This window comes from Rhineura floridana, chromosome 3, assembly GCF_030035675.1.
Source record: "Rhineura floridana isolate rRhiFlo1 chromosome 3, rRhiFlo1.hap2, whole genome shotgun sequence".
NCBI lineage: Eukaryota > Metazoa > Chordata > Lepidosauria > Squamata > Rhineuridae > Rhineura > Rhineura floridana.
The window spans coordinates 8,711,733-8,726,206 of NC_084482.1; the positions used below are offsets into that span (position 1 = coordinate 8,711,733).

At 45.8% G+C, this 14,474-nt stretch overlaps 1 protein-coding gene across 3 annotated transcripts in view; it reads right to left on the bottom strand.

Annotated features, from left to right (window-relative positions):
* Positions 1–6,683: 6,683 nt before the first annotated feature.
* The window catches only part of OTUD5 (OTU deubiquitinase 5), a 64,267-nt gene continuing 56,476 nt past the window's right edge, over positions 6,684–14,474 (bottom strand). For all 3 annotated transcript variants that reach the window (XM_061614262.1, XM_061614260.1, XM_061614263.1), the window contains exons 5-9: positions 14,194–14,342; positions 12,132–12,317; positions 11,749–11,959; positions 9,995–10,108; positions 6,684–8,870 (exon numbers count right to left, since the gene is read on the bottom strand). In XM_061614262.1, the coding sequence (XP_061470246.1) occupies positions 8,749–8,870; positions 9,995–10,108; positions 11,749–11,959; positions 12,132–12,317; positions 14,194–14,342 (782 nt within the window). In that variant the 3' untranslated portion in view covers positions 6,684–8,748. The remainder of the gene's footprint in view (positions 8,871–9,994; positions 10,109–11,748; positions 11,960–12,131; positions 12,318–14,193; positions 14,343–14,474) is intronic.

Consider the following 14,474-nt stretch of genomic DNA (forward strand, 5'->3'; position numbering starts at 1 on the left):
TCCAACACCCATAACAAACTACAATTCCCAGGATTCTTTTTTGGGGGGATATGCTTTTAAATGTGTATTCCTATGCATATTTAAGTTACCCCCCCCCCCCGCCACTCTTGAACATTGTGGGATTCACTTCTGAATAAACTTGAGTAAATTCAGGCTGAATTTATTATTTTAGAACAATGCCTGCATGACTAACTTGTCCTGGTATTTCCAATGAGGCTGTCACAATTAATTTACTGGCTGGAAATACTGTAAAGGATTGTATCCCACTCTGAGTATTCTTTTCTCCCTCCCTCTTTTTTTTCTTTCTTTCAAAAAATGCACCTGATGAAGTAGGTCTAGGAATCCTCCATGCTTCCACAAACACATTAAACTTTAAGGTGTCCCAAGTCTTTTTGTCATTTTACAAATGTGCATTTGGGGCTACAATTCAATGCATGTTTACCTGGACATGAGTCCCATTGGGAGACGGGTGCTGATCACCGATCCTGTTTGTGGGCTTTCCACAGGCATCTGGTTTGCTACTGGGAAACAGGGTGAAATAGGCCTTTGGCCTATTCCCACTGGGCTCTTAGAGCTGAAGCAGGTTGTAGGTATTTTGCTCCATATCAAATAAAACAGAAGACACAATCCATCAAGAGTCCAGTAGGAAAAGTAGTACCCATATACCCCAAATTCCCCTTTTACTAAAGACACTCTGTGCATTTCCTCCTAATTTTGACTTTTGAAGGAATTTTTGGGATGTCTTTTAAAAATGTTTTTAACACACTTGTATGCTGAGGAAGCCATTTTTTAGGTTTCAGTCTCCACATCTCTCATTTCTCCATCAGCCTTTCGCACCCCAGATGTTGCTGGTCTACAACTCCCATCAGCCCCAGCCCAAGTGGCCAATGGTCAGAACTGTAGCCCAGCACATCTGGGGACCCAAAAGTTGGGAAAGGCTGCAGATGTTAGGACTGTTATGCTTAATACTGCAATCCTAATGCAATTTACTTGGGAGTAAGTCCCAGTGAATTCAGTGACAGTTACTTCTGAGTAGACATGGCTGGGATTGCACCCTTACCAGAGAGTAAGCCTCACTGAACACAGTGAGATGACCTGGGTAAGCTACACATTTATGAGCTATAGTGAGATTCATTTTGAACAGTTAAGTACAGCGTACTGAAGAGGAAACCTGTGTGCCTCCAGATGTTGTTGGACTCCAACTTCCATCAGCCCCAGCCAGCATGGCTAGTGGTTAGGGATGATGGGAGCTGTAGTCCAGCAACATCTGGAAGGCAACAGATTCCCTATCCCTTTACTAGAGCCATTTTTTAAAAAATATAATTTTAATTAAAATAATCAATGCTTTTGTATAATCTGGCCAAACCCAGTTGGTTGCTGATTATTTCTTTGTTGTCTAAACACCAAATATCAGTGTGCTACTTCTATTCCATCCTGTTGTTTATCCAGTTAGTAAATGTTACTGAATGTGTCAAGATGAAATTCCTCAATAATAATAATTACAACCAGATCTACATTGAAATGAACTACTCTATTAAATATTGGATTTTTAACAGGGAAGCCTTTATGTCCAATTTTCTAGCACAACCTCCTTTAGATATCTGCACAGGTCAGACTTTTGCAAAATAAATTTACGGGGAGTTGGATCTAAACTAGGTTAGTTGTAGCACTGTATAATTGAAAGCAGTTTGAAAAGTTAATCATGACTAGTTCAACTGATTCCAGTGGGAAGTACAGCTAAGGCTGCAATCCAATATCTGTTTACTCAGAAGTAAGCTCCATTGGATTCAATGGAACTTACTCCCAGGTGAGTGCATATTGGATTGCAGCCGAAGACTGCAATCCTATACCGTTTCCTAGAAGCCCCATTGAACTCAGTGTGATTTACTTTTGAGTACACATGCATGGGATCATGCTGTTAGTCTGGATCCAATCCGGTGTGCTGAGATTTTGAGAATAACTGTTGGTAACGTATGGGAGGGGGAAGAGGTGACTGAGCAGAGCTCCTTGATGTGAAAATGGGGGCCTTATGAATACATGTGTCCCTTTATTCACCTGTGTGGTGTCGAGGGACTAAATAATATTGTGGCACCAGCTCTATTGCAGCATAAGATTTAATGGATTACAGTCCACTTCACCAGACGCACGATTGGAAGAGCATATTCACAATGGGAGTGAGAGTAGTGATAATTGAAGGAATAGTTGTTACATCAGGGAAATACTAAATGTAAACCACCCAGAGAGCTTCAGCTATGGGGCGGTATATAAATGTAATAAATAAATAAATAAATATTAGGATTCAGTTAGGAGTTGTGAGGAACTTGATGAAGCAATAGTCAAAATGTAAATGTACTGCCTTCAAGTTGATCACGACTTATGGCAACCCTACGGTTTTCATGGTAAGCGGTGTTCAGAGGGGGTTTACCATTGCCTTCTTCTGAGGCTGAGAGGCAGTGACTGGCCCAAGGTCACCCAGTGAGCTTCATGGCTGTATGGGGATTTGAACCCTGGTCTCCCAGGTCATAGTCCAACACTCTAACCACTACACCACACTGGCTCTTGAAGCAATAGTCAGAAGCAATAGTCAGATCCAGCTAATAAAGGAGCAAAGTATTTCAGAAGCAAATGCTGAGCTGTACTAAGCATGTGTGCTCACTAAGGGCTGGAAACGTGTCCTTCTGGTTTGACCACTTGCATGCTCCTGCTGCACAGGCAAGTCCTTCCATTCCAAAGAATCCAGTCAGACTGGCTTTGCATCAGGACCAACACAAAGAAGTGGATTCCTTTCCATGCCTTTTCCTCATGCCTTCCATCTCCCATCCCAGAAGCTTGGAAAGACATTACTAACCTTTGGTACTCATTGCTATAGGAATTATTTGCCCAGAAAATGTCAAATAAAGAGTTAGAGGCTATCATAACAAATCCTCCTCCTCCTCCTCCTCTGCTGTTGAAAGGAATGTAGGCTCCGTACCTCTAAGCTGAGATTTCACAGGCCTGACCTAGACTCCTGTTACCATAGCTTGGGGTTTCACCATGGGGATTTCCTCCTATTTCTTCCTAATGTGTTCCATCTTCAGCATTAAGCTGCAGGCATGCTCTGGCTTCCCTTCCAATGCTACTGGTCTCTTATTGTGTTTGCCTATTCATCTTGCAGAGCAAGCTTTTGGTCTCCCACCATGGCAACTTATAAATGTAACTCAAATCCAGACGTTATTATCTCAAAGTTGTGATGTTTACTCAAAGAAAGAACTGGACTTGCCTGTGATCACAGTTGTGTGCAGACAGTGGCCAGCTGGATAACAGAGCTCATGCATTACAGTAGGAGTGGGGCACCTTTTTCAACTCAAGGGCTGCATCCCATTCTGGGCAACCTTTTGGGGGTCACATGCCAATGGTGGGTAGGGTCATTTTACCTTTGTACAGTAGGTTAGTTTTTACCAACACTCACAAGCCCCTCTCTATCCTTCATCTAGGCAAGCAAAAAGGCATTTGCCACAAATCAAGGACACGTTCTAACCAGGTAAAAGCACCTGAGGATGCAAAGCTGGGCTAGTGAAGGCCATGGCCTGGGAAGAGGGAGAGACTCCTGGGGGCCAGATAGAGAAGCTTGGAGGGCCATATCTGGCCTCTGGCCTAGAGGTTCCTCATCCCTGCATTACAGATACAGACCTGGGCTTTGATTCAACACACCAGGGCTGTCAGGTAATTTTGCTTTTGAAAATATGAAATTCTGTATCCAAGGTAGTTCTAATTCTGCACAAAGAAAAGCCAGATTTTGTGATATATTTAAATTATGGCAATTAGAAATGGCATTGGGATAAGGTACTGTGAAGAGTAGAACATCAACTCTGCTACAACATACATGAGAGCAACTGTAATATATCAAACCAGAGCATGAGAAACCTGTGGCCCTCCAGATGTTGTTGGGCTGCAACTCCCTTCAGCCCATACAGCATGGTCAATGATTTTGGGAACTGTAGTCCAGCAACATCTGGAGGGCTTCAGATTTCCCATCCCTGCATTAAACATAGGAGCAACCCAAGGCTAGGGGACGCAGCCTGGCTCAGGTAGCAGGTTATGGTGTATTAAGAGGGGAAGCTGTAGCACCTCGGACAGCTCCTTGAAAATTCAGACTAAAGCCCAAAGTGGATTCCACTGCCCTACTGACATGGAGCCACCATTGCATCAGGGGATCCTCCATGAGAAAAATAAGCAATGGAAGGCCGTCTTTGTAAAACTGTTTACCCATCTGTACCCTTGCAACTCACAGCCTCAGGGGAGTGTTCGATATGTTCCAAAGTGCCAACTCAATTCATGTAAGGCAGGAGTGAAATGCAACAGGCCTAACCCATGCTTTGCAAGAACATGGAACACCTTCCATATAGAACATGTCTGAGAACCCTCTGCAAACTGCAGGAGATTCCATGGTAGACAAAGAAATACGGAAAAGTTTCCGGACAGGCTGAAAAACCACTAAGAGGCCAGGAAACCATTTCACCAGCCTGAGCGTAGCCAACCAACACATTTACTTTCTACATCAGTGATGGGAAGCATGTGGCCCTCCGGATGTTACTGGGGTTATAGTCCAACAACATGGGGGGATCCAAAGGTTGAAGAAGGCTGGTATACAGCATGTGTCCCTCCTCCCCTAGATGCCAGTGGCACATGGAAGGAATGCCAATGTAGGGACTTCCTACATCTGCTTCTCTCTTCTCAGGAACTGGAACAACCTTAGCATTGGAAGCCGAGCTGCACAACCCAGCTCTTCCAACATTACCAAAGCTGTTTCAGATGGACACATGCCATATGGGTGCTGTCCCTCAGAATATGTTGGAATGGGCCCTACCAGTAAGGGAAAAGAGTTGCAGTGCAAGCTCAGTTGTGACATCAGACTATGGACATTAGGAAGTGGGATGGGGAAGGCCAAGACAGCAGCAATTCTTGCCGATACATGGTTTAAAGGGACCTATGGCACCTTGTATTGTTCTAAACAGAGCAAGATGATTTACCATTTGATTGGCGAAGACCCTGCTGCATATAGAAAGCTGCCAATCTCTCTTTATCATAGCCATACCATCACGGAGGCCTGATCTACACATACAGCAGAATGAAGTGGTAAAACCTTAACAGACTGTACAACCATCTCCAGCTACAGGTCGGGCAGGGGGCTTGCCATTTTTTAATTCCTTCAAGTAAACAACGAGGACATGGGAGAAGGGTTCTATCTCTTAGCCTACTTCCTGCTATACTAGTTTTGTAGTTTACTTTTTTTTAATTACAGGAAAGCATTAAAAATGTGACAACTGTGCACCCTCCCCATGTGAAACTATCACCTCACCTCATTCTGCTGCATGCACAGACCAAGTCTAATATCCTCAACTTGTTTTAGCTCACATCTGGTTATGGCAGGAAAAATGTTGGTAGCTGCAAGTATCTGAAAGCAACAGAGCCAGCCTTGACTCTCAGTATGCTTTCCTGACCAAAACTGGGTCTGTTCCCTTTTAGACTTAGCCGTTCCTATGCCACTTCCTCTACCCTGACTGCTGTGTAGAGTACTTACAAAAGCTCCTCCTTTTAGCCATGGTTTGGCTATTTTAAATCTAGGGAAGCAGTTAATTGTCTAGCAACTACACTTCCCTCCAAAAGGTAGCAAATATGAGGGCTAGTTAGCCATGGGTTGGTGGATGCTCCTTCAGGGTTAGCGTTCTATGGAGCAAACGTGGAAACAATAGACCAGCTGCCTCTGGCAATCGCTTGTGGCACGGGACCTGGCTACTGTGAAGTATCTTTTCCACTTTCTGGAGACTGTGGCTTGTAGGATACACTAGACTCAGCAATGAAATATGTGCTACAAACTCAAGGTGTTTTTTCAAGGAAGTGAAGCCACCCTGGGCTCCTACTGGGAAGAACAGGATATAAATTTAATAAATAAAAAGAATAAGCCTGTGTGCCTGGTGTTTCTACATGCTTAATATGCCCTGATACCTATTAGCCAATCACCTAGTTGTGCGTGTGTGTACGTACGCGTGCACACACACACATCTAAGTAACTCTTTGCATTGGAAATAAGATTGAATGCCAATTTCTGACTGCTATGTGTCACTTAAAAACCTGTTCTTCCCTAGCGGTTATAGAGCACCAACAGTAACGGGGTTTGTGTGTCACAGAACCCTTTGGAGCCTTACCAGGCGAATAGCATTAGACGGTGGAGAGGTGACAAAAGGGCACGTGAGGAATGAAGCCTGGCTCAAAGGGCCGGTCACCCAGAGAGAGTTGTGTATTTGCACAACTTGTCTTTTCCCCTCCAATACAGAAGTCCTATATGCAGGGATGTGACATGGCCCTACTGCATGACTGCTGTCAGAAACTACCTTCACTCATGGAATGTATTAGACTTCTGCAAATGTCAATTTCATTTTTAAATAAGTTGCCAACCCTGGTGACAATGGAGATCTTGAAAGGTAAAAAGTGGATGCAGTATCAGGGGGCTCCTCCCTCCATTTTCTTCACAGCCCTTACATTTTCTAATAAGCCTGATTATTCAGCCCTTGCCCATCCTTTTTTGAAACCACTTATGAGAAGATATGGCTAAAAAAAATGGCCACCTCTGTGATGCACAGCATGTGCATGCTCTGTGTAATGGATTTCCAATATATCTGATTGCTTTACTAGATCAAACAAAGTCATATTTACATGATTTATTCTGCTTATATCAGTCTTGCAGAATTTGGCATTTCGGGTCAAGAGATTTTCATTGCTAATTGGCAGTAAACCAGCACATAGGGTGGGGCACAGGGCACATGTAAGTGTGGCCCTTTTAGCATTCAGTCCTAAACAGTTGAAAACCAGCAGCTGTTTACCACTGTTGTGGGGATCATGGAAGCTGAATGCAAGGCCCCATGGAGAAGCAAGGACAGGCTACACTATTCACCTCCAGCTACCAGTGAGGTTTGTAGGAACAAGAAAGCACATCAAAGAAACAGACTTGAACAGTTTGCTTTGTTCTCATAGTCTTCAAGTACATCCTCACCTGTTCCCACTTCATTTTTTCATTCTGTACAAGGGAGTTCATCACCTCTCTCACAGGTGAAACGTGAAGGGAGAAGGGAGAGAGAGGGAGGGAGGCGGGGAGAGGGAGAGAGGGAGAGAGAGAGAGAGAGAGAGAGAGAAGTAGAGTGCAGGAGATAAATTCTTCCCATACTTTATTTCAGGCACCAAATACCACTTTTAAACCAGTCTCCCATGGACCAGTTTTTCCTAAAGTAGTAGACTACCTACTTCCTTCTCCCCTGTTCAAAGCTGCCTCTTTGGAGCCTTAGAAAGCAATGTAATGGGGCAGGAGCTTTAGCAAATCCCACCCCTTCATGAATTTTGGGCACAGCAGAAAGATGCAGGAGTAGTTGAGCACACTGGTGCTGTGCCCTTGCACGAACAGAGAAGGCAGAAACATTTGTTCAGACCCAGGCTTTGAGAGTAAAAAAATGGCCACAATAGGTGAATTATAACCACAGCAGTAGTGAGGAAGACACCACACTTAGAAGAGGTAAGGATGCCAGACATCTTTCCTTTCTAGGAGTTATTTACCTTTAAGCCAACCTGCCAACAGTCTAGGCCCTCATGGGACAGGTGCCCCTCCCACCCTATTTGCATTGGCCCTAACCATGGGATTCGACATCTATTTTCGCCACAGGAGAGAGCTGGTACCTTCCCACCATTGCAGTTGCAGCCTCCAGCTTTTGACCTGTCAGAGTCCATTTTGTTGCCAACAGCTCCTCTCCATTCTGCAACTAAGGCCAGGCCCATTCCTGGGAGGTATTGACACTGAATGACAAGTGATGCCCCCCTGCTGCCAGGCACAGGGAGAATAGAAGAGTCAGCAGCAGGTGAGGCAAAGACAGGCCAACATGCACAGAACAGCTCCATGGAGACCAGTGAAGTGGGGCAAAAAAGTTAGGAGCCACGGGAGCAGTGGTACACTCTGGGGATGTCAGGAGCCACATGTGAACAAACGGGGACTGACACATGGGCAGGAAGCAAGAAAGAGAGGCTGTCGCACGGAGAAAGAAGAGACAGCAAGGGTGGTGGTGCTACTGCAGACAACCAAAAGCTGTTCCTCAGAGATGAAGGTGGAGTGATATTAACTGGCTGCTGGTTTAGGGCCCGCTCCACTGAAGTCCCTTCCATTAGAAGCCCAGGGCACTAGTGTAAAAAGAGTGCAGGCGAAAGAACAGTACACACACTGCTAACCCCATCTCCATGCCCGAACATGGTTACAGTCCCAGCTCCCAGGGTGAGAGAACTTGGCAGGCCCTACAGTCACACACTGCTTCCGCAGAAGCAGCTGAGCTTCTCTCCACTCCCCTAAATCCAACCTGAAGAGTCCCTTCCCGCATCTCCCCCCCCATATGCAAACTGTAACACACACACCCTCATTCCAAAGTGGGGAGGGCTCACTTAGGACCAGATCATTTTTTTTTAATAATGAAGGAACGGCTGATGAAGGGGGAAGCCCAGCATGCCCCAGTTTGTGTGTGTTCCAGCTCCTTGCAGAGGAGGTCCTGTCCTTCTCTTGCTTCTCCCCCAAACACACTGGAGGTTGGATGCAAAGAGCCAAAAAATGAGGGGCAAAAGGGCAGCCGAAGGAGCGTTGATCAGCAGAGGAGGAGGGGAGGGGTCCCAGGTATTGTCATCCTTCTTGCCAAAACATGCACCTAAGGGGTGTCAGGTGAGCACAGGCGCTGCGAGTTATCAACTTTTGTCTGAACCACTGTCTCTGTGCAGGGCACTCTTCTTCATGCTTTCCAAGTACTCCTGTTGTGACACTGCCAGCACCGAAGCCAAGATCTCGTCGTCATCCCAGTCGCTCAAGCCTGGCAGAAGACAAAGGAGGTTGAAGTAGTCATGGATGGGGTCACGCATTGCTATGCTCTCAACCTTGGCTATGCTCCTGCCTCCTTCCACTTCCCAAGCTACCCAGCCATCCTCAGTCTACTGTGCCGTAGTTCCATACCCAGCCCAGCCTTTACCACCATTGCAGCCTATGCTTGAAACTGGGCTGCAATATGGATGCTTTCACCTTAACACCCTCAAAAAGACTCCATAAGTACTGGCAAAACGAGATTTGAGAAACAATTCAAAGCTCCAAACATTCCAGTTTTCAGAATTAGCAGTTTCTGGATCTGGGCACTCAAAATTGTTCACACAAAATCCCCACCCCCACCTCTTCTAAACGTTGGAATTCAAAATGTGAATTTTACATAATTAAGAGAATTAAAAATCTTTTTTGCTCTACTCACAGGGCCCTATTATCCATGACTCCTTCTCACAAGGCTTATTTTCCTTCTCCACTCCCTCCCTCCATGTCCACAGCCTGAAGCCAGAGAGGAATTAGGCAATAAGACCATACGAGGCCATATGTGATCTCCTCCACTCAAGGAGGTCAGCCCACTCCTAAGAGATCGTGCAAGGGGTAGAGAAAATCTGAGAACCAATTGCCCAAGAAATGTTAAGTACAGTTTAACATTTTAAAGGCAAGTTTCTAGCCAACAAGATTATGAATAAAAACCCGAGTGTATATTGAAAACATCAAAATGGGAATAGATGGTGGTGGTGGGTTTTTTTGCAGCATTCAGGAAATCTTTACTCAACACAAGTTATCTATTGTTCATGTCCAAGACCACTCCTCTCCTGTCAACTTCCCCCACGGGCTGGCATTTTAATACTTGTTCAAGCTTAAAACGACCAATTTTGAACTTCTTCCCCCTCCAAATATACACTAGACTGTTATACAAATTGTGAGAAGTAACAAGTGGCCCAGCTGAAACCAGCTACTGAATGCAGGATTCTGTACTGGAAAACAGAAGGACATTCCAGTTATAGCACCAAAATGCGTGAAAAGAACATGAGATATAGTTTGGAATTATTAAAAGGCTGGAGCCAGATCTTCAAGATCCCCCTCACGTCCTGGTTGTTTGGCACAAGGAAGGGCACTTACCGAATGCTGTGGGTGACATCTGTTGCATGATTGCCCGGCACTCCAGGGCTGGATACAATGACACTAAGGGAGGGGTTGCTCGGCCACTGCCGGCAGAAAGCTGGCTGCTTGTACCTGGGTAGGTGTGGAGATTTATGGTGGAATAGTTAGTGATGCCAGGATATGCTCAGGCTAATTTACATGTCAGGGTTTAGAACCTGGTATTCATTATAAGAAATCACCTGCAAACTTCTAAGTTTGAATTGCCACAGCTTCCTTTCCAAGAATGTTAGGAGAAAAAATGGAGAGGAGCCATGCACTGAAAATTGACCTTTAGGAGATCTACATCCCTTTCATATATAAATAATGTTCAGGATGTTCCTTGAGAGAAACAAAAGTGCATAGTGTAGACAGGGCCGAAACAGAGATTCCTGAGAATCTCAGTTTTCTTTTTTTCTAAAGAAATTTTCAAGACCCAGAAGACCACATAATTCAGAGGCAGAACTCTTCAATTCTCTATCAGTATCCATCCTGCACCCCTGTAAGAGCTGTGTCGATTCTGTCTGGAATGCTAGCATGGAATTTCAACATCAGTTCAACATCTGCAAATCTATGCAATAAAATACTCGAAGGAATCACCGAGGCAGAGAGGTCCATCCTCAAAATAACAATGGCACTGCTTTGTCTCCTCTAGGCCCGAGTACGGACGCACCTATGTGAAGACTCAAATCCTTCTCTTATGTAACTGAAATATTAATGCAGCATTGCAAGTCATGGGTGTGTGTGCTACCAATCCTGTTCTGCTGCCCCACCTCTTTTCTGTTCTAATGAACCACCTCCCCATACTTTAAGATCTTCCCAGTCCAATGTCCACAGGGGATGAAATCTGTGGTGTATGGATAGGATCTCCCTCTGTCTGCTGTGATGCCTCAGCTGTAGAATAGCCTCCCCAGGGAGGCCTAGCTGACAAATTCACTTCCCAAGTTCAGTACCAAGGGAAAGCTCTCCTTGGCCTCTGGCTTTAAGGATTTTGCTTCCAGCCCTGCAGTCTCATTTACAGCACTGAGTCCATTTATAGCTTATGGCTTGGTCTTGTGGCTGGGGAAAAAAAAGCTTTACTTCTGCCTTCAACAGGATTGTTGAGTATTTTTATTTTATTGTTTTTTATTTTGAAATTATGGTTTGTCAGTGTGAACTTTCTCAGGCAACACCATTTCAAAGGCATGTGACAATTTTTAAAAGGATGAGTACAGCTAAGTATCTTGTCCTCTCTCCTCATACCCTACCCCAGCTGCAAACTCTTCCCCCCACCCTGACCCTCATCTCTGAAAAATGACAGAGAAGATGCAGATGTGGAGAGACATACCACAACGGGGCATTATGGCAACAGCACCTGTGACTCTTCATCCAAACTTAAACAGGAGGTACAGCCTCCATAGGACCGTGCTGTGTCAAAACAGAACAGCATTATGTTGTCTACAGTGTGACTTTATTCCTTGCAGCACAAGCAGTTTGGCTCCTGGATGAAAACGCAATGACAAACTGCATGATCTTGTCCTGTCACATGGACTACCAAAATGAGCACAGAGACACCCATGTACCTTTAGTATGCAGAAAGAATGTGCCCGACACTGGAAAATAGCTGTTTGGTCTGTATGTGTCCCAAGTAACAATCAGGTTTGTCTCCCTGCAGCATAGAGGCCACGGGCATCCAGCCCCTTCTGTCCCCACCAAAGAGGCATTATGCTCCCCGCTCTGACTCATGTGGCACTCACCAGGAGCGCATGGCGAGGGGGGCTTTGTAAGTGCTAGAGTTGTGGTGTTTCCAGGGGAAGGTGGTTTGGCAGCATTCAACTCATTGTGCAAGTCTGGGTGCTCTGGGGAAGACGCTGAACTGCGCTGGCGTGGTGACCGGCCACTCCATTCTTCCAAACCACTGGCTGCGGCTGCTGTGGCAGAGCTGCAGGTAGCGCTGGCTTTGCGAGGCTGTGGGGAGGAAAAAAGCAGGGATGCTGTTCAGGGCCACAGATCTTGCTCCCTCAGTTCCACTGAGCCAGTCCCAACTGGAGGGAAGAGGCCCACTGAAACACTACCTCAGTGATCCCCAAGATACCCAATTACACTCACTCCCCTCACTTGTGGAGGAAATCATCCAAACCTGTCTGGCCTGCTTTTCCTGGTCACGCAACCACTGCAAATAAGACTCCCTGGCAACCTGCTCCTCAATGGCCTCGTTGGTTGCTTCCCAGTCTGTTGCTCGCTTCTTATCTTCCAGCATTTGTTGCTCGATCCACGACTCCTCCGATGTCTTGATTGCATTTTTCATCAAGGACTGCTCTGCATACTACAATACATGGGAAGTTCAGCAAGGCCACAGAAGTCCCAGGCTCAAACCCACTACTCAAGTTTGTTTGCTGGATTTAAATAATGAAAGACCCAACATGCTTTGGACCTCAGTCCATCATCAGGGAGTTTCAAATACAGAAGAGCAGTCTTTTGTCACACTGTCTCCACTTTCCTTCTACTGTCAAAGAATGAAAATGACCGACAGTATAACAAAGGACTGGACCTTCTTCAACGTATTTCGGATCTTGGTCCCTCATCAAGAACCAAGGTCCGAAATGCGTAGGACATTTTACTTTTTCTCCTATCCCTTTGCTTCCTGCTCCCCCACCCTCCATTTGCCTGGGGTTTCCCCCTTTTTGCTTCACTAGTTTTAAACAGCAAAAGGAGACAACCCCTACCAGTCATAAAAACAAACATAATTGTAATTAAGAAAATTGGAACAGAATGAGAATGGCTCCTGTAGGAAGAGCACATATATTCACTTTTTCCCTAGCAGAGAGGAAGAGATGAGAGTAAATAATCCTAAATGTGGTTACGGCAGCCCTGGACAAATGGCTGCTTTGCCGGATCCAGAGGAAGAAACAGGAGATAGTTTCCTAGCAGCCAGTACATATGCTTCTCCAGCCCTTCAAGGTTGGCTTGGAAGTGGCTGGGGAGGGCATCCTAGAGCTGCTGTTTTCAACATGCTTCTTCACCCTGCTCTGCCAGAACAGCCAGATGGCCACATCTGAAGTGTGATGGTGGTAACATTGGGATTGGCAGGCCCAACACTCTGGACAGATTCTCCTATCTGTCAAGCCGGTGGGCTGGTTCTGTCCCAACCGATTCGCCAGATCAAGCAGCAGCAGCAGGAGCAGAAGCAGCAGCAGCAGTATCTAAGGGCTGGAGAGAGGGCATCATCCCTCCAGAGCCTTCATCAGGCCCCCTGTAATTAGAAGCAACCAGGAGTTGCAGATTGTCCAGCTGCCCCTATGAGGAGATGCCGCATCCTCCCAGGGACTAAAACGTCTGGTACTACCTGGCCCTGGGTTGCTAGGTTGCACAAAATGGAGGGGAAAGGTCCACACCATGGAGAGTCTGAAGGGTAGCAACTGAAACAGCCATAGTATCAGCATCTAAGGCCATGGTGGGAAACATCCAACCCACAAACCAGACCTTCCCATTTGGCTCCCAGGCCCATTTTGTCCAAGCCATGCCCACCTGCTCTACACATGACACCATATATGACATTGTGTGTGGGGCAGGTGAAGATGCAGCTGGTCTGAAAAGGGGTTTGCAGGCACTGCTAATCAGCTGGTTTGTTGGGGCTTGCATAGTGCTATACAAGCCCCAACGATCAGCGGAGGGAGGCTTGAGGAGAGGGCATTTGCCCTCATCATTATCCCTGCTCCCCCAAGCTTTCAGAAGTCACCATGGCCTTTTAAAAGAATATTGTTGTATTACACTTTAATTTTCATTTGTTGTCAGTTGCCTTGGAGGCAGTTGTCAGGCAGGATATAAATATTTGAAATAAATAGATATTTACTTGTCTTGGGTGTCTTTTTGAGAACAGAAAGGAGGAATATAATTATTTTATATATAAAAAAATAATGTAAGAGTACTCAGCTCACAATGCCGGTTACATCATCAGGCACAACTCTTAATAAACCTAATTTCTCCCTGCCCCCTCTTTATCCATCAAATCTCTCCTTGCCATGTCCCAACCTTTCAACTTCCAGAACCCTGCTCATTTAACTGACTGCCACTCTTCTAGCTTGTATCTTGTTATGAAGAAAGTTACAAGGAGCAAGGTCAGGAAGGGACACCGAACCCCAACCTCTTGCTCAGGCTAAAAAAGGCCTCCCTTCCCCAAAACGCACCCGGAAAAGACTCACCCCTGGCTTGAAGGAAGGCAGCCCCAATCCCACCCCAATGGTAGCCTTGTTGGGGTTCACCACGGAGTTGTAATGTATGTTGCGGTGATAGCTCACCCGGATGGGTTCATCCTCATTCTGATGGATGCCGTGGAAAGTGTTGATGGGCTCTGGAAGGGAGAGATGGCAGCTCAGTGGGAGGTTTAACATAATACCCTCCTCCACTTGCCCCAACGCTCTTGATGTAATCACCCAGTTTAATAGCAGCAGATAAGAGGCTAACACCCCCAGCCCAGGGTGGG